We start from the raw sequence: 21,656 nt of genomic DNA on the forward strand, positions 1-21,656 counted from the left end.
AAATCCCTTTAAATTTACCATTCTCCGGTTTTGTGTAACCAACACTGTTATAATAATATACTTTTTACCTCTGTAATTACCTTGTATCTAAGCTTTTGCTGACTGCCTCCTTATCTCTGCTCTTTTGACAGACTTGCATTTCAGGCAATTAGTGCTGACTCTTAAATAACTCCAAGTGCGTGAGCACAATGCTATTTATATGGCACACATGAACTAACAACCCCTAGCTGTGAAAAACTGTCAAATGCATTCAGATAAGAGGTGGCCTTCAAGGCTTTAGAAATTAGCATATGAGCCTACCTAGGTTTAGCTTTCAACTAAGAATAACAAGGGAACAAAGCAAATTTGATGATAAAAGTAAATTAAAAAAATTGGTTAAAATGACATGCCCTATCTAAATCATGAAAGTTTAATTTGGACTTTACTATCTCTTTAAATTAAATTCAAGTTGTATATTTGTACAGGGGATTTTTGTAAAACCATTTCTGATTTGTGCAACAGCCTCACACTATAGAAGTTATAAACCATCTGTTAGTAATTATTTATTAATAACGGATCAATATAATCCTCAGGGCTATGACAACAAATGCGCATTTAATTACAGAACATAATATATACAAAAACGCCTGTGAGTTACTGTCTGATGAGAACTACCATTACCCATAGTGATGTACAGAATAGGTACAGTAAACACCGTGAGATTTTTTTTTATATAAAATGATTAGTTATGAGCAATGAAAACGTTGAAATAGATTTTCTTTATTTTGCCCACTTTTCATGTAATTTAGCTCTGAAAACTGAAAAAGTTCTAATTCTCAGAACTGCTGACTTCTCAATAAATATGCTATAAATATGTCCAGAATTGGCTGTATCAGATAGCTGCAAAGCAATGCACTTTATACTAACTTTATTGCAGTGGCGAGCCTTCTCTGTGGACTAAAGCTCAGATTGGTTCCTTGAAATAAGGCAAATCCTGGGTGGAGTTTGACAATTAGAAAAATAATTGCGTTAAAAAGGATCTTAATTTGTTTGAAAAATGTTTAGACTTGGCTGATTGCTATGCTATAGCAACACAACAGAAATGTCTTGTTATATTACAAGGTGTTTGCTGCCCCTTTGAAGGGGCATTCTAGTCAAAATTAAACTTTCATGAGTCAGATAGGTCATGCAATTTTAAACAACTTTCTAATTTACTTTTATCATCAAATTTATATTGTTCTTTTGGTATTCTTTGTTGAAAGCTTAACCTAGATAAGCTCATATGCTAAATTTGCCAATGGCCCTTGAAGGCCACCTCTTATGCATGTTGACAGTTTTTCAAAGCTAGACAGGGCTAGTTCATATGGGCCATATAGATAACAATGTGCTCATGCCCGTGGACTTATTTATGAGTTAGCACTGATTGGCTAGACTGCAAGTCTGTCAAAAGGGAACTGAAATAAGGGGGCAGTCTGCAGAGACTTAGATACAAGGTAATCACAGAGGTAAAAAGTCTATTAATATAACAGTGTTGGTTATGCAAAACTGGGGAATGGGCAATAAAGGGATTATCTATCTTTTAAGCACTAACAATTCTGTGTAGACTGTGTAAATCTGTGAATTATTCTCAGGCATATTTTTACTATGAATCATTATGTCTAGCACTTTTTTAATGTTTAGTGTCCTTAAAGTGAATGTAAACTCTGCTTCATCACTCAAGTTCTGCGTGACATTGACCTTTAAATAACATGAGTTTCATTCATCATTTTACTTATCTATTCGCAGTTACCGTTATTTTCAATGTTTTTAGCTGTCCGCTGTCATTATAATCCTCCACCCGGCATTTGCTATTGCTCGTTGTCATTTTTAGCCACGATCAGCATAACCAATAACAGCGCTAACCACAGGGGGACCCAACCCCTTTGTATGTCGTCACGCGTCTGTATTGCGCTTGCGTTAGACTCCGCTTACAACATGCTTCTCAGAAGCTCGTTCACAATTCGCGCATGCGCATTTGCAAATTTCCCTGAGTTCATTTCTTATTGAAAGAATATACGGATTGCGCGATGGAGGATGAGATCCTTGCTGCGCTATCCAACGGCTATCCAACAATAGTATTCAGTGAATGTACTGATTCACTGAATACTATGTTGATTGACAGCGGAATCGTTGTTTGACGCATGCGCAGTGTGTAACTGAGACGGGAGCGCGCATTGCCACTACGTAAACAGCGGGTGGGACCGCTGTATACGTAATATTGCAGAGAATAAGGAAGTGGAGAGTGGGAGGAGCAGGTATAGTGAAAATACGATATTTAGAAATGGAGATAAAAATTAAATTAAACATTTTATTAACAAATGAAAGTGGCGGTATGATTAATATACTTATTCTCTAGATATTTATACTTTCAAAACAGTGAAAATTGACAATCACTTTAAAGGACCATTAAACTTGACATTTCAACAACGTATAAAATGTTTCATTATTGCAAGTGAAACATTATTGCAATATACATTCATTATTTATTTTGCAGCCTTTTGTTGTACAATACGTCTAAAAATTGTGCTTGTATCACTTTCTCCCAGGGAAGGTTTGTTTACTTTTCTCTTCCTTCCTAAGCTTTTATGGTGTCACATGCTTTTAAAGGTGGATTATCAGTTTTGCATCAACAATCATGGTAGGCAAAGCAATCTTTGAAATAGTAAACACGTTGAATCAGTGCTAGACCACCTTAAAGGGACATAAAACCCAATTTTTGGGGGTTATCAAAGTTTCCTTGTTATCCTTTGTTGAAAAACAGGGATGTAAGCTCACTTGTCTACAACAATGTCATACATTAGCAGAAGCACTATATGGCAGCACTATTTCATGTCATGTAGTGCTTCAGGCATGTACACGCTACCTACCTAGGTATACCTTCAACAAAGAATAACATAGGAAAGAAACAAATTTGATAATAGAAGTACATTGGAAACTTTTTTTTTTTAATTTTATTCTCTGAGTAATGAAAGAAAATGTTTGGGTTTAATGTCCATTTAAAGGATTACAAAACACTTATTTTCAGCCAATCAAAACATACTGATCCTTTAAAAGGGACATTAAATACTTTCAAATGGTAATATAAAATGATAAATGGTATGTGTGTGTGTGTGTGTATATATATATATACACACATACATATACTCTGCAATATACTTATTGGCCCGAGAAGAAGGTAACCTAAGTTACAACATGGCAGCTCCCATTGTTTTATAGACACTAAAACTTTACACTTATTTTGTCAATATTTAAACAGCTTTAAAAAAATACATCTAATCTTTTCTTTAAATGCATCATTCTACGTAGCATTTATTTAGTGTTTAAGGTCCCTTTAATTAAGCATAATGCAATGCATCCACCCTATATAAAATCAAAACAATGCCTTAATGTAGTTGAAAATTAAATTATTTTTCACAGCTCTGACATCACTAAAGACTTCCCACAGATCTTTAACCCCCGCATATCATTATAGGAGGCGCGCGCACTAGTCGCAATTTGTTTACGCATGCGCACTTTTGGGTATTTGACTAGGATGCTGCCCTCAAAGCTTTCCAGGATTAGCGCACGTGCATTTTCAACAAAGAACAATGTAATAGGTGCCCTTGCAGGCACTATTTTGTGTACAGCGCAGCACAGCGTTCTCTAAGTGCAAATGTTCAGGCTTATATGTCAAGCTATTTACTGATGTTTACGCTGGTGTGGAGGAAGAAATCGCAAGTTTAATAAGTTACCTATTGAAGTCAGAATGGTACACATTTTATGTGATTTTCTTCTTTCCATCTCTAGTGTAAACCAGGTCATATGTAAATTAATTTTTTGCAAATATTTTAAATTAATGTTAAAATAAATGGAGAGAGAGAAAGGAGAGGGGGGAGAGAGATATCTTCCAGATAATTTATTTTATCTGCTTGTTAGTATAGGGTATTTAATCTAATTTAATAAATACAAATTATTACTTTTGCGTTTTTTAACATTGTTTTCTAATATTATTAGAAGTTTTATTCATAAAATTTGCAGAAAAAAAATGCTCGTTATTTCTAGGGGGGATACTTACCTCCAACCGATCAGATCACAGACATGCTCTGATATAGATAGAGCACGCTTGCTAGTTTATGGAAGTTGCGACAGGGGGGCGGTGACATCACCAGTAACGTCACTGAAAACTCGGGGTATGCGCACTATGGACAATCCAACGCCATCTTCCTACCCAGGTAGACCCCCCTGATAGAACTACTTCTACAGAGGGGTTTAGAAATGAATACATTTTGCATAGAAGATTTAAAAGAAAACTAGAGTGAAACGGTAAAAGTAAGGATTTATGCAATGATATCTGCAACAATCTTTTATTTTAAACAAAGTTTTTTCTGTGTTTAGTGTCCCTTTAAGGGAATACAAGAGGCCAGGCTACCCCAGTCTGCACATGTGCAAAAAGAATTTGTGCTATAGCTGAATATTAGTTCGTGATTGGTTAGCAGGGGTTCTTTAGTCCTGGGGGACAGGGAAATCAGTGAAAAGAACATAAAACAATATACTTATTTGACAAAATAAATCTGCAGTTTTCATTGCAAAATTATTTTTATATATAAAGGTTTATAATCACGTAGTTCATAATTTGTGTTTAGTGTCCCTTTAAAGGACCTTAAATACAGTAGAGTTGCATAATCAACAAGTTCATAATAAAAAGCACTTTGAATTTGAAATGGGTAGTCAATTTTAATACTAACAAATTTCAAAATTTATTTCAAATTTGCTGGCCTACATTATCATGTGACAGCTATCAGCCAATCACAGACTCATATACATATACACTGTGAACTCTTGCACATGGCAGCACTATTTCCTGTCATCTTGTGCACCAGACACCAACCTAGGTATCTCTTTAACACTGAATATCATGGGAACAAAACAAATTTGATAATAGAAGTTAACTGGAAACTTTTTTAAAAATGGCATGCTCTGTCTAAAATCACAAAATAATTTTTTTAGGTTTCATGTCCCTTTAAAGGGACACTTTAGTCAGAAAGATAATTGTTAAATCACAAGAGTATACATGTAAATAAAGCATTTTATAATGTTGATCATGTATTAAATGTGTACCGTTTTCACAATATATAGCTTGTAAATATTTAATTTTTCCAAACCCACTGAGTTGTCTGCCGTTACGGATTTCCAATCCGGGCTGACAACTGCAGTTGACAGATGGCGAATCCTAGACGCAATGCGCGAGTACGCCAATGTCATCGGATACGTCACCATCCGTTTTTTTTATTCTTCTAGCTCTCATGTCTGCTTCAGTGCTGCAATATGCGCATGCGAGAGGAAGCGAATCGTATTGCGCATGCGTTGAATGAGGCTAATGTATTTTAAATTAGATGCAAGTACTCGCCATCCGATTGGCGAGTTTGTTAGCCCTTAGACGGCCCACATTTGAGGGCTGGATGACGTGATGTCATGGGGATAAAATAAAAAATAATTTTACTGCTAAAGGGAGCTTCGTTTGGGAAAATAAAAAGGTACATTACATTGGTAGATTTGAAATGATAAATGTTTGTTCCGTTTTGCACAGCAAAAAAAAAAATTAGTAATCCTTTACGCTTAAATTTGCTTAATAAAAAGGTTAACGTATTGGCAAATTCAGTGGTACAGAGACCCTGCAACACAACTCCATAAAAACTGATATTGACAAAAGTGGTAATAATTCATAACACATTCCTCATTAACATTCCAGTATCATACGATTTTAAGAGTGATTCAACTGTGATGATCACCTCACCTTAAGCAAACAAAAGGAATGAACAGGCGCAGTGAGGTTAACTGTTTGGTATTTTGTAAGTAATTTTGCATCTGTCAGGCAACACAAAAGAGTGTACAAGACACAGCAAGCTGATTCAGATAGAGAACACAGTTTTAAAAAAGTTTCAAATTTACTTCTATTATACAATTTAATTCCTTTTCATGTTATTCTTTGTTAAATAAATATCCAGATAGGTAGCGTGCACATGCCTAACATGACAGGAAACAGTGCTGCCATCTACTGCTCTTGCTAATGTATAACATTGTTGCAAAACTGCGCCCATATAATGCTGCAGACACGTGCACACTCCTGAGCTTACCTTCCTGATTTCATACAAAAGCAAATTCGATAACAGAATTAAATAGGAAAGTTTTTTTAAATTGTATTCTCTACCTGAATTATGAAAGAAAAATAAAATTGAGTTTCATGTCCCCTTAAAGGGACATAAAATCCAAATTTTCTCTTTCATGATAATTCTATTATTATTCAATTTGTTTTGTTGTCTTGGTATCACCTGTTGAAAAGGATACCTAGATAGGCTCAGGAGCTGCTGATTGGTGGCTGCACATTTATGCATCATGCTATAGGCTCACCCAATGCGTTAGCTAGCTCCCAGTAGTGCAATGCTGCTTCTTCAACATGGGGCACCAAGAGAGTAAAGCAAATTAGATAATGGAAGTAAATTGGAAAGCTGCTTAAAATTGTATGCTTTGTCTGAATCAAGAAAGCAAAAAAATGTGGGTTTCATGTCCTTTTTAAAGGATAAACAAATTTTATAGTACAGTGTCCCTTTAAACATAAGCGCAGCTCATATGCAAAATAGAGGAAATCAATATAGGTAACTAATAACAATGCTTACATTTGTAATGTACATTCATTAGTCATTAAAGTATTTTTTTTTTATAGATGTACCATTGCACACGAGCGCTAATTTGCACTCTTGTGCAACTCGGCCCCCTGCCCGAGCACAGCCAAACACGCGCGGGCGGGAGCTGTTAAAATTTCCTGGTTGGAAGAGACCGGGGAGATTGAAATTCTCCACCTAAGAGGTGGAGAACAGGGCTGGGAAGCATTGGTCTAATGATCACTGCTTGATAAATCGTGACTGCAATTTCGCTTCTGCGAACCTGCAGTCAAAGTGGAGAACAGGGCTTGATAAATCTAGCCCAAAGTGTCAAAAATGCTGAACTGCTCAAAGACTGTGTGGAATATAAGTAGTAAAGTTTCCCCATTGCCATTGTTTGCACATTTCAGTGTTTGGACTCTTTCTCAGCGCAGAAAAAAAAAAAAAAAAGATAAGGAGAAAACTAGGATTCAATATGGCAGCTCCCATTACATTATAGAAACTAAATTACAGGAAAAGGCAACAAAATATTGTACTTTGCTACACATAATTAAACATTTTATATTACAATGTCATAACGTTTATTATAGAACTTTATTTAGGAAAGCTACAGGCAAAAAACATGTTGGATAATAAAGGGGCGCCACATAGCGCAATACCGTTTAACCACATAAAAAAAACACAGCAAAGCTTCCACAATGGTTACTCACAATGGCATCATAAGAAATCAGTACATATCAGGCAGGCTGGTAAACACAGTCTTTAGGGAACAATTTGCTGCTGCTCTTCCAATCATACTTCAAAGGAGTACGCACAGAATATACATTTTATTAAAACAAAGTTGATTTGTGCCTTTTCGTGAGAAAAGCATTATTATTATCGGTTATTTGTAGAGCGCCAACAGATTCCGCAGCGCTTGTAGATATTGTGGCATCTTTGTTTTTTAACATTCATTTTATTAAGGACAAGGTGAATATGCATATATCACAATAGTCATGCATACAACAATATGTAAGATTGAGAAGTTTCAGGATATTTTCCTATGGTGAAGACAAGAATCTAGATACATTTAATGTAGTTAGGGTGATACATATAAAGCGGAAGGTCACAATGTAACCCTGTAGTATGTAATAAGACAGAAATGTGTTTTTACATGACAATAAATCAAGGAATCATCTCAATGTCCACTGTCCTGTCTTTTTTTGTTTTCATTAATCCTGAGAGAACCATGTTAAACTTTACAACAAGAACTTGTACTCAACAACAGTACTTAACCCAAGGAACTAAACATCAGATTCATATTTTAATAGTCCTTTCCTTCTTTGTTAGAATAGAGAGAAAAACAAAAGTAAAATAAAATCCAGTGATAGAAGTACATCTATCTGACAAAGTAATAATAAAAAAATAAAAACAACTCTCTCCTCTCCCCCCACAACCACTCCTCTCTCAACCCTACTAAAAAAAAAAACTTTTCAAGAAGTATTAACCACAATATTCAGATTTTAAAAAAAAAGTTTCCAATTTATTTCTATTATCAAATTTGCGTTCTCATATTATTCTTTGCTGAAGAGATATCTACATGACAGGAAATAGTGCTCCCATCTATTGCCGTTGCTAATGTATAACATTGTTGCAAAACTTTCTATAGTGTCAGTATAGGGTGCAGTTTGATAAGTGCCCAGTCAAAGAAATAAATAGTTATAACATTCAGAGAGATAGTTATTTGAGAGGTCTTATGTAGCCAGTACTGCAACTGACACCAAAAATGTTTTCTCTTAGGACAATCATAGAAATAATTATATAAGTCTGGTGCTGACATATGACATTTAACGCAATGATAAGTAACTGATTGTTTCCATAAGGAGAGGTGTTTTAGGGTAAGATAATCTTGGTAAAGTATACAAATTTGGGTTTCCCTAAATTGGGTGGAGAGAGTAGCTTTTTTACTTTTTCTAAACTACTTTTAATGTCCTGAATGGTAAGCTTCCCAATTCTTACTTTCCATTTATCTGCAGCAAAGTTTGGTATATTTCTGAGAGGGAGAAGGAGCCTATTCGAAATGCAACATGCCAAAGGCGATTGATCCCAATAATGAGAATCATCTCTTCTAAGATTATCTATGTAGTTTCTCACCTGTAAGTGGGCAAAAAAGTGGGTACGTGGTATATCAAATTGTCTAATTCTTGGAAGTTTTCAACAGTATAGAAAAATGAAGGGACTGGGAAAATGTTAGCTCAAAGACAAATAACTGGATAAAAGATAGGGAGCAACAAGTAGTAGTGAATGGATTATACTCAGATTGGACAAAGGTAATCAGTGGAGTCCCCCAGGGATCAGTACTGGGCCCTCTTCTTTTTAATATTTTTATAAATGACTTGGAGCAAGGATTAAATAGCGACATCTCTATTTTGCAGATGATACTAAGTAAGGTCATTAGGTCAGAGCAGGATGAACTTTCGTTACAAAGGGATCTGCAAAAATTAGAAGTATGGGCAGGTAAATGGAAAATGGGATTTAATACGGGAAATGCAATGTTCTACATTTTGGAAGTTAAAAATAAGAAGGCAATTTATTATTTAAATGGCACAAGACTTAGCCAAACACAGGGGGAAAGGGATTTGGGAGTAGAAATAGATAACAAGCTAAAGATGGGTGCACAATGCAGGGCAGCGGCTTCAAAGGCTAATAAGATACTAGCATGTATTAAAAGAGGCATTGATTCAAGGGAGGAAAGCACGATTCTATCACTATATAAATCCCTGGTAAGACCTCACCTTGAGTATGGAGTGCAGTTCTGGGGACCAATCGCAAAAAAAGATACTGCAGAACTAGAAAAAGTTCAGAGAAGGGCCACAAAGCTAATAAGGGGAATGGAGAATTTAAGCTATGAGGAGAGGCTAGCCAAACTGGGTCTGTTTTCTTTAGAAAAAAGGCGCTTGAGAGGTGACATGATTACTTTATATAAATATATTCAAGGCCCATATAAAGATATGGCAGAAGCTCTGTTTAGTCCAAGAAAATTGTTTGTGACAAGAGGTCACAATTTAAAGTTGGAGGAAAGGAGATTTAATCTCCTGCAACGGAAATGTTTTTTCACTGAAAGAGCAATAAAATTGTGGAACTCATTATCAAAGGAGGTAGTGAATGCTAATACCCTAGATACATTTAAAAATTGTTTGGATACATTTCTGTCTAGAAACAAAAATTCATGGATATGATTGCTTGTATTAAATGGGTCATCTTTTAGTGGGATTATTTAAGTTTAACTGGAGCTTTTTGTAAGTATTTTATATATTTGTATAGGTTGAACTCGATGGACTTCAGTCTTTTTTTCAACCTCATTACTATGTTACTATGTAAAGTTTTCCATTTACTTTAATTCCCATGTCCCTCCACAACAAGAAGGGGGAGACTCAGAACCCACTGGAAAATCTATGTTACCTACAAAAGGTATAAACTTGGGAGTTTGGTTTTTGGTACCTAGGAGACAGAGCTAGCCGTTATGCACGTAGGGAATCTCTGTAAAGCAGATGTTATTTGGTATGAGAAGGTAATTTAGAGGAGTTAGCGAATGGAAGACAGGTTAGGCAACTTCTTTCAAGATAGCATTTTCTAATTCTTGATGGCAGAAGTGTGAAATACTTCTGCTTAGTTGTATAGCTGAAGATGAATTAAACCCAAGCCATCATTCAAATATTAAAGGTGTAATTTCTTTGCTGCTATACGCGTTGTTGTTTTTTTATCTCTCCAGATAAAGGATTTAATAGCTTTATTGATCCTAAGTAAGTTATTTTTGGTAAGCAGGAAAGGTAATATTAATAGTAGACAAAAGGATACAGGGAAGGGTAACCATTTTTAACCAAATTAATCTGTCCTGATAAGTTTAGAGGAAGTTTTGCCCAATTATTTAATTGCGTACATAAGTTAGAACATTGTTTGGTTATATTAATGTCATATAAGCGTTGGGGATCAGCATATAACTTTATGCCTAAATAAGTAAGAGTGGAGGGAACTACTTTCAAAGGGTAAGAAGTGTTATCCCGTGGGTTTTTATATAGCCATAAGAGTTCCGACTTGGTCGTATTGACCTTATAGCTAGAAAAACTTCCAAAATCTTGTAATATTTTCAGAATGAGTGATATTTGGTTAGGATTTTCCACAAATAACATCACATCATTGGCTTAAAGTGCTAAGTGGAGCTGTGATCCTTGAATATGGATGCCTAGATAAGATCATATAAAAGTGCTAGGAGTTCAAGGGCCAAATTAAAAATTAATGAGGACAGAGGGCACACTTGTCTAGTTTCCCTCTGTAAATGAATATCTTCTGAGAACAGTTAGCAAATATGTTTTAATAAAATTGATATTCCATGCGTACTCCTTTAAAGTAGTCCGTGATTGGAAGAGCAGCAATAACAACATGGTAACAGTTAGCTGGAGACTGTGATTACCAGCCTGCCCGATATGCACAGGGTTTCTTTTGTTGCCAACGCCATTGTAACTATTGTGGAAGTTTTGCCGAGTTTTTCATGTGGTTAATTAATTCAAAGCATGTATTGCATTATTCAAGACCAGTGAGTGCTGTCTTCTATCTACTATACTTTTGAACACTGTTTGTGAGAGTACACCTGCCTCTGCAACTACTATATATGATGTTATCTCATCTCACATATGGCATACTAAGCCAGGAGGGATATAATAGGGGTCCCTATTATATTCCTCCTGGCTTATTATGCCATATGTGAGATGAGATAATGCCATCTTTCTTATAAATTATAAACTATATATTGTGTTAATAGGTCTAGCGGTGGTATAGTATACCAGCTGGTAGAAAGTTGCTTAAAATGTCATGCTCTATCTGAATCCCAAAAGAAAAAAATTTGAGTTCAGTGTCCCTTTAAAGGATTTGTCCAGGATGACAGACATCACTGCTCTCTCACAATTGGTTGTGTGACATCAGTGGGTACGTAGACGCACAAGCAAGTGATTGTGCAAATCTGGGAATATTGTCTTCCTGCATTTAAGTAAACAAGTCTGTACACAGGAGTTTGTACACATGAAGTTTTATTAGGTATATTCTAGCTATCATTGGCGGAGCTGTGTTATCTATGAGCTATTCTTGCTCCTGACTCCATAAGTTTATTTAGTTATACAATGCACTGTATAAATATTTTTTTTATTTTTTATTATTGTGAATGATTATTTATATGATTACCTAATTAGGTGTGTATGAAATACGGTCACATAATATTGTGGATGACATATTTATTCACTTTTATACACAAAGGGTGCACATTTGCTCAATATTTTGGCCATGTTTTTTTAGATTTGTTATATGGATGTGAACACAAATAATCTGATATTGAGATTATAATTGAGTTTGTGATTACAAGATTTGCCATGTCTTGCTATAAATGAACATACTGGGTGCGTTTGAACATGTTTTGAATGCACTGACAATTGGCTGCAATTGTTTTCCAATAGCCAACGTTGAGCCACAACTTGCCTAATTTGGAGCAGCCAATAAACTATTGAATTTTAAAGGGGAAAAAAAAAAAAAAAACCAACAAATAATGAAAACTATACACAATTAAACATTTTATATTACAATCCCAAAGTTCCCACTATCCCTTTAAAGGGACATGAAACCCAAAATATTTATTTTACGATTCAGATAGAGCATACATTTTCAAACAATGTTTCAATGTACTTCTATTATGAAGTTTGCTTCATTCTTTTGGTATTCTTTATTGAAGAAGCAATGCACTACTGGGAGCTAGCATAACACACCAGTAAGCCAATGACAATAGACACCAATCAGCATCTAGTTCCCAGCTCCTGAGCCTATCTAGGTATCCTTTTTTAGCAAAGGACACCAAGAGAGCTAAGCAAATTAGAAAGTTGTTTAAAATTGTATATTCTATCTGAATCATGAACACACATTGTGGGTTTTATATCCCTTTAAGCTTCAAGATGCAAAAGCATTTTAAGTGTGATTACCTACCTGCCCAATCCTTGAAAAGAACTGATATACCACAGAAGGTTTGCCATGAACTGAATCTCCAACACTATCCCCTTCTGACATTCTGTTTCTGTGGAAACAACACAACATTGTTACTAAAAGCAAGACGTGCAGATGTGAAGTACAATTGACAAGACACTTTTGTATTTTTGGCGTGCAATAATTTTTCATAAAGGAGCGTTTCCCTCTTCATATTTTCTGCTCAGGTGTGCAAAACGGAGAACCAGTTTTCCAGCATCAGGGTAAACATTGAATTGAATTGTGCACGATTCTGAACACAAGTATTTTTGCAATATAACTGAATCAGAAAAAAAAAAAAAAGTTATAAAAGTTCCCTGCATGTGCCCTGTGCGCCAATATTCAAACACAATGTTTAATCTGAGACCTGGAGATGGTGTGTACCACGCAAACCACTGCTGACCCTCTGACGATGACTGGAGTTTAAATGCTGGTGCACAGGAAATGTATTAGTATATTGCAACAATAATTCTATTCAAAATGGAAATAGTCATACGCATTTCACTTTTGACCTTTATTTCCCTTTAACTTTAAAGAGCATTTACCTATCATTTTGCTGCACGTTTAAATCTTCATCTCAGTATACTCTATTAAATACAATAGTACTTATTTATTTGTGTATTTTGATAGGCAATTTTGAATGATTTGGGGGTAAAACAAATATATTAGTCTACTCAATATTATAAAAAAAAAAAACAGATGTGCATGGGAACTACAAATCCCAGCATAGGACAGACTGAGGAGAGCTGCATGTCCTATTTATTTGATCACTGTTAAAGCTGTGCCATTGAGTGTGATGATTTCTGCATTGGGTCACACAGATTCAGTAGAACAGCAGGTTCTCAGACCGACTCTGCAGGGACTCAGGAAGACACAGTTCAATGATGCAGTTAAACTCTGGGTCCTTAGGCAGTCTGGTACTGCAAGGACATAGGAAGACACGTATGGATGCAGCAGAACTCTAGAACGGACAATGCAGAAACCCAAGAAGTTACAATGAAGCCTGCTCTTTTTTTAATTCACAACTATTTGTAAAAAAAAAATCTGCTTCTTCTGGCAAATCTAAAACATTGTTATTTTTTAGCTTATCTTCCATTTCACTGTACAAAGCAGAGCAAGGGAGGTTGGGTTCCTTCAGGATAATTAGGTGTTCAGTGAGCAAGACCTTAGCAACCCCCTCCACAAACACAATGCTGACATTGATGGACTGACATGTAAAAGAAAGTATGCTTGTATATTGATAAACCAGATTTTACCAAGGCACCTGGATATCTGACCCTAGAATTTCACCTTCATTTCCACACTACGATGGGATTGTTTTAGCCTTGCATCTTATTACTAATTTGCACATTAACATGAAAACTGCAATTAAAAGCACGAGATGCAGATATAAGTCAGAGAAGCCCCCAGCTAGAGTGTCCATACATCACTGGTGAACGCAGTGCTCAACTTTAAAACACCACTCTGCAGATAGAGTGCACCTTCTGTAAGTGGCCACTCCCCAGAAAATGAATGCCCTGTGAGATGCAACTCTCCAGAAAGAACTCACCCTGCAAGAGCTGCCGCTATGCAGACAGAGCGCACCTGCTATAAACCATAACTGAGCAAAGCAACCTTCTTAAAGTGAATGTAAATTTTGATGTTTAAGTGCCCGGTTTTTAAAACTTTGATTAAAATCAGGGGCACTTTAATTCATCAAAATTTACATTTCACTCCTGTTGTGACAAAAAAACTTACCTTTTAAACTTCACAGCAGCTGCTGCTTCCTCCGGTCTCACAAGCCATTTCTGATGTCAGAAATGATTGATAGGTCATCCTCCAATCACAGATTCCCCCCCGGGGGATTCAGTGTCTGATTCACTGCTGTGATTGGAGGAAGCCAGATACCTCATTTTAGACCCAGGAAGAGGCTTTGAAAAAGGTGGAGGAAGCTGGAGCTGCTGTGAAGATTAAAAAGTAAGTTTATTTTCACAACAGGAGTGAAATGAAAATATTGATGAATTAAAGTGCCCCTGTTTTTAATCAAAGTTTTAAAAACCGGGCACTTTAGCATCAAAATTTACATTCACTTTAAGCATACAGAGTTGAAATGTATCAGTCACTGATTAGGAGTATGGTTTCATAAAGGCTGGAGAGACTGGTCCTCTGTGCTTAAAGGGATAGGAAAATCAAAATTTAACATGCATGATTCAGATAAAGCATGTAATTTTAAGACATTTTTAAATTCCCTTCTATTTTCAAAATGTGCTTTGTTCTCTTGGTATAAAGAATATGCACATATCCTGCACTAGTGGGAGTTAGCTGCTGATTGCTGCCTGCACACATTTGTCTCTTGTGATTGGCTAACTAGATGTATTCAGCTAGCTGCCAGTAGTGCAGTGCTGTTTTTCAGCAAAGGATAACAAGATAATGAAGCAAATTTGATAATAGAAGTAAATTGGAAAGTTGTTTAAAATAAATTGCTCTATCCAAATCACAAAATAAAATTTTGGGGTTTCCTGTCCCTTTAAGAATGTTAAACCAATGTAATACCTTTAGACAATTATGTACACTCACATTAGCAGGAACGCTGGCACATCTAGCAAACCAGTTTTTTCATGCACTTAAGTGTAATTATTTTATTGATTTGGCCTTTCATATAATTATTAAATGAGCAAGAAGGGAGCTATGAGGGGTGTACACGTGTGTATATATGCTTGTCATTTTTTTGTTATACAATATGTATTATAAATATTTAGAGGTGGAAATCTATCACTAAAGTTTAGTCAGGGGACGTAGAGAGAAACACTTACTACTCCACTGAATGTTAACTATATACGTTTCCACTGCAATTTAAATAATAGATTGGGACTATATAGATAGCATAGATTATATACTTAATGTTACAGCGCTGCACAATACATTAGAGATTTATAAATAAACAAAAATAATAATAAGAGGAAGTTGTATATACAGGGCTGCAAATTTCTACCAGTCCAGAACTAATTAAAAATGATATATATATATATATATATATATATATTTTTTTTAAAGGATTTTTGCCCTATACACAATATTGAGTGGACTAGTCCAAAAAAATACAAAATAAAATACAAAAAAAAGCAGCACCACAAAAAATGCAGGTACAAAACCCCTTATCCAAACTACTGGGACTGAAAAATATTTGGATTTTTGAATATTTGTATCTGGGATCATGTGTACATGTCATAATTCAGCTTATAAATGCAACCTAAAGGCATTTTTTTTCTTTTTAATATTTTTGTATAAGCAGTATCATCAGAAAGATAGTCCAGTACTATAACCAGAAAGGTAACAGTTGTTGTTTTAAATAAATATAGACAAGCAATTGCATTTTAGAATACCAAAAATGGATCTCAGAATAATTCTGGATCTTGGAATTCCAGATTTGAGGATTTGTACCTCCAAATCTTTATTCTGCAGGATGAAGCAAAATAATGTTTCAAGCTTAAAGGGAACACTAAAGTCAAAATAATCTCTTAGGATTCAGATAGAACAACAGTTTTAAGACACTTTCTAATTTACTTTTTTATATTCACACTTTCCGGGGAACAAGATCCTACTGAGCATGTGCACAAGCTCACAGGGTATACTATACTAGTCTGTGATTGGCTGATGTCTGTCACATGATACAGGGGGACGTAAAATGGGAGAAAAAAAAATCTACTGCTTATTTGAAATTAAGAGTAGGTATTAAATCATTGTCTTTTTTTATTATGTACTTGTTAATTATGCAATTCTACTGCATTGAGTGGTCATGACTACGGGCTGTTGACTAACAACATTGTTTATTTTGCTTCATCCTGCAGAATATAGAATTCCTCTTTAGCGCTGCGGAATCTGTTGGCGCTCTACAAATAACCGATAATAATAAAATATATTATTGCTGCTGTATTTTTTGGACTATTTATGGACAAAGTTTGTGCAATGACTCCTACAGATTTGAACACCTGACACATATTGGTGCTGGTTTAAATGGTTTATTGAGTGGGCTAGTAACTTTATATCTCTTGAATGGTGACAGACAGATATGCACAGATGGCCCTCGGTTTACAACGGTTCAATTTACACCGTTTCAGAATAACAACCTTTTTTCAGTCATGTGACTGTTATTGAAAAGCATTGAGAAGCAGTGCATTGATTAAAATAGCCAGTAGGTGGAGCTGTCCGCTTGTGTCGCAGTAAAGATATGCAAGCCAAGCACACAAGCAGGCTGAAATTAATTAGTGTAGCTAACTAGACCTGAGCTATCAAGCAGCTTTCAAAGGAACAATATCTTCCTGTCTATAAATCAGTCCAGATTGGAATGCATAGAAAGAACTGTTTGCAAAAAAATGAAAGTCTGTGTTGTGTGATAATTTTATTAGGTTTATAATGCTGTTTAGCATTTAAAGTCTTCATTTCAAAGCTTTAAAAATAATGTATTAGGTGTTACTTATGCCAATTTTGAGAGGGGCCTGGAACCTAACTCCCTCACTTCCCATTGACTTACATTATAAACTGGGTTTCAATTTACAACGGTTTTGATTTACAACCATTCCTTCTGGAACCTAACCCCGGCGTAAACTGAGGGCTACCTGTATACAGTTAATTTGCTGAACGGACATTCAAGTGCTATGGAGAATTACAGTAGCAGAATAGCTACTCGCCATATTATTGTTTTTCCTCCCATTTCTGCAGCTCTCTTCTAAGCTATTCTCTCATTTTAAAGTCATGGCCAGTGATGTTCTGCATCGTCACACCTTGTACCCTGTGACACATTCACAGACCAGTGACACTGTTGTCTTCTTCACAAGCCATATCAAGCACTTGAGTTTAGAGAGCACAATACAGAGCAGGGGCTAAGCATTTTTGCAGAGGGTACACTTCTCTTTATAATTCACAAGGCTTTTTAATGCTATTTTTATGAACCTTTTAAACTGTGTAAAAAAAAAAGCTCTTCTACTTTCTAGTGTGCGAGACAATCCAAAGTCCAGCTGTCAAAAAGCCAAGTCACTGATCTGTGTAAGTGCACTGCTTCTGCAACACCACGTGTGTACCAAGATGGCGGCCCCCAGTATAAACATGCAGAGATTTACCAGCTGGCTTCTGTAATGGGTTAATAAAGAGAGCTGAAGGCACAGGAGGAAAACGGCATGATCAGTAGCATTCAGCAGTTTAATGTGCATTTAAAGGGACACTCAAGTCAAAATAAACTTTTATGATTCAGCTAGAGCAGCAGTTTTAAGACACTTTCCAATTTACTTCCATTGTCAAATTTTGCAGTCTTTTTATATGCACACTTTCTGGGGAACAGGATCCTACTTAGCATGTGCACAAGCTCATAGGGTATACATATACTAGTGTGTGATGGGTTGATGGCAGTCACATGATACAAGGGGACGGAAAATGGGAGGAAAAAAAATTGCTAGAAAAAAAAAATAAAAAAAAAATAATCTACTGCTTATTTTAATTTCAGAGTAGATGTTAAATCATTGTCTTTTTATTATGCACTTGTTAATTATGCAATTCTATTGCAGTTAGTGGTCCTTTAAGGGTTCAAGCAACAATATATTTTTCTATCAGCAAATACAAAATTAGATTAATTTAATACTTATAAATTGTGTATCAGATATCCACAAAATATTTGCATACAAAAATGCAAACAAGATGCACATCCCTTCCCCTAAATACATTTATTTACCCATATTAGCTATTTGCACAATTTCAGTAAATTACAATTTTTAAAACTCTGCTGACTTCCTTCCTTTTAATGCCATCTATATCACAGAATAATGATAGAATACTATTTTCTGCTCACTTGCAATACAAAGGGATACAATCTTATTTGTATCAACAGTGGGGAAACAAACAACAGAAATGCAGCAAAGCTGCAGCTGCCACATGACACGTGCGGACGTGCATCATCAGCAGAAAACTGAAACATCAGTGATCTAGAGAGAGTGAGGAACTGGTGCCTGTACTGATATAGTGCAACCTGTAACGTTACATTGTATCACCCGGTGCCTGTACTGATACAATGTAACGTCACAGGTTGCACTACATCACCCGGTGCCTGTACTGATACAATGTAACGTCACAGCTTGCACTACATCACCCGGTGCCTGTACTGATACAATGTAACGTCACAGGTTGCACTACATCACCCGGTGCCTGTACTGATACAATGTAACGTCACAGGTTGCACTACATCACCCGGTGCCTGTACTGATACAATGTAACGTCACAGGTTGCACTACATCACCCGGTGCCTGTACTGATACAATGTAACGTCACAGGTTGCACTACATCACCCGGTGCCTGTACTGATACAATGTAACGTCACAGGTTGCACTACATCACCCGGTGCCTGTACTGATACAATGTAACGTCACAGGTTGCACTACATCACCCGGTGCCTGTACTGATACAATGTAACGTCACAGGTTGCACTACATCACCCGGTGCCTGTACTGATACAATGTAACGTTACAGGTTGCACTACATCACCCGGTGCTTTTACTGATACAATGTAACGTTACAGGTTGCACTACATCACCCGGTGCTTGTACTGATACAATGTAACGTTACAGGTTGCACTACATCACCCGGTGCCTGTACTGATACAATGTAACGTCACAGGTTGCACTACATCACTCGTCTGCAATACTTAGAGGTGTAGAGTTTGGAAAGAGAAAACAGACAACTTCAGGGATGATGAGTCACTAATAATAACTTATGCTAGATAAGAAAGTGGCACAAACAGATGTGTGAGTAACATAGTAACCAGAGCATAACACGTGTATATGGTACAGATCAGGCAGTGATAATGCATTTGTGACAACACATAATTCCCAATTAATATTAATTTACATGTGTAATTGCTTTGTTTATATATCTACTGATCCCTACAATGTAAACAATTTGACATGAAACATTTTCCTTTCAGGATTCAGATAAAGTATACAATTTTAGGCAACTTTCTAATTTACTCCTATTATAATTTTTTCTTTGTTCTCTTGCTATCGTTAATTCAAAAGCAGGAACGTAAAGCTTGGGAGCTAGCCCATTGTAGGTTCAGCACCCTGGATAGCACTTGCTTATTGGTGGCTACATTTAAGCCACCAATAAGCAAGCATTATCCAAGTTCTGAACCAAAAATGGGCTGGCTCCTAACATCCCTGCTTTTTAAAATAAATATAGCAAAAGAACAAATAAAATTAAATAATAGGAGTAAAATAGAAAGTTGCTTAAAAATTCATGCTCTATCTGAATTATTAAAGAAAAAAAAATGGATTTAGTGTCCCTTTAAACAACTTTCTAATTTACATCTATTATCAAATTTGCTTCTGTCTTATGGTATCCTTTGTTGAAGGAGCAGCAATGCTCTACTGGGAGCTAGCTGAACATATCAGGTGAGCCAATGACAAAAGGCATATATGTGCAGCCACCAATCAGCAGCTAGTTCCCAGTAGTGCATTGTTGCTCCTGAGCATAGCTAAGTTTTCTTGTCAAAAAAGGATACAAAAAACCCCCAAAAACAATTCAAATTAGATAATAGAAGTAAATTGGAATGTTGTTTAATATTATATGCTCTTTCTAAATCATGAAACAATTGCAAGTTTACTGTTCTTTATTTTTTTTTAAGAAGAATAACAGAATTGTATCTTTGGCCACAAGATCTGTTCAGCTAGGTCCCTATAGTGCATTGCTGCTCCTTCAAGAAAGGATACCAAAGAGAACAAAGCAAGTTAGATCATACAGGTACATTGGAAAGTTGTTTAAAATTGCATGCTCTATCTGAATAATGAAAATGTAATTTTGACTTATATAGCCTAACTTATATAGTGCTCTTATTCAAACATACAAGATATTTCTACATGCTCTGTCAGTTTTATGTAGCAGATACATTTTGACAGATCATACTTGAGATATTTCCTGGCAACAGGCTGTGGGGTAGAGGAACCAGCATACATATGACTTTCAGTATAACGGTAGAATATAAAGCTACTGGGATGTAGAGTGTATTAGTAAATATAAGTCTAAAAAACAAAATGTAAATAAATGCTTTGCCGTTTTGAGTAGAAGCATTTTTGCAATACATGTTTATGCCAGCCTTTAGGGGCCAGAAAACCCACCAAATAATGTTATATCATTCTTCACATAGTGCAGAATTATATGACATTAGCTTAGCGCCAGCTTTCTAAAGCAAAGGATTGCACAGATATTTTTCTACAAAAATAAAAATTTTACAGAACGCCGCTCCTGGCTCTACTGAGCGGGTCTGTTTTTTTCCTAAGCGCATCGGACATGCTGTCTAGTCACAGCGTGCCCGATCGCGCTATTAAACTGAATGAAGCTAGCTCCCGCTCTGGTCAAGTAGGGGGAGCGAGCTTCATTCAGTTTAATGGCGCGATGTGACTAGACAGCGTGCCTGATGCGCTTAGGAAAAAAACAGACCCACTCAGTAGAGCCAGGAGCGGCGTTCTGTAAAATTCATTTTCGTAGGAAAATATCTGTGCAATCCTTTGCTTTAGAAAGCTGGCACTAAGCTAATTATTTGGTGGGTTTACTGGCCCTTATAAGCTAATTTATACATACACACACATACTGTGCAGCCACTTTATTAGGTACAGCCCTGCTGTGCACACAAATGGTTTGTTCCACTACATTGCACGTCATGTGACCACAGTTTTGGTATAAATACACCAGAACAACCTCCCTACTATCAGTTAAAGTGATGGTAAATCCAAGCGTATAACAAACACTAGGATTTACCATCACTAATAATCAAGTGGAGTTTAAGTGATGAGATATGTAAAACAGGGTGCTAAACTCACCCTTTCTGTGCCGTTGCACAGCGCTAAACTCAGACGGCTCCGGCATATCGCTCTTTTTCAATGAGGCAACGTTTGCACCTCTGAGCTAACAGCCGTGCGCATGGGGCGTATTATGGCCTAGGCC

At 36.2% G+C, this 21,656-nt stretch overlaps 1 protein-coding gene across 1 annotated transcript in view; it reads right to left on the bottom strand.

The window, feature by feature from the left end:
• The window catches only part of RER1 (retention in endoplasmic reticulum sorting receptor 1), a 63,653-nt gene that overhangs the window by 37,788 nt on the left and 4,209 nt on the right, over positions 1-21,656 (bottom strand). The window contains exon 2 of the mRNA XM_053690351.1: positions 12,660-12,747. Coding sequence (XP_053546326.1) covers positions 12,660-12,740 — 81 coding nt within the window. The 5' untranslated portion in view covers positions 12,741-12,747. The remainder of the gene's footprint in view (positions 1-12,659; positions 12,748-21,656) is intronic.

This window comes from Bombina bombina, chromosome 8 (assembly GCF_027579735.1).
Source record: "Bombina bombina isolate aBomBom1 chromosome 8, aBomBom1.pri, whole genome shotgun sequence".
NCBI lineage: Eukaryota > Metazoa > Chordata > Amphibia > Anura > Bombinatoridae > Bombina > Bombina bombina.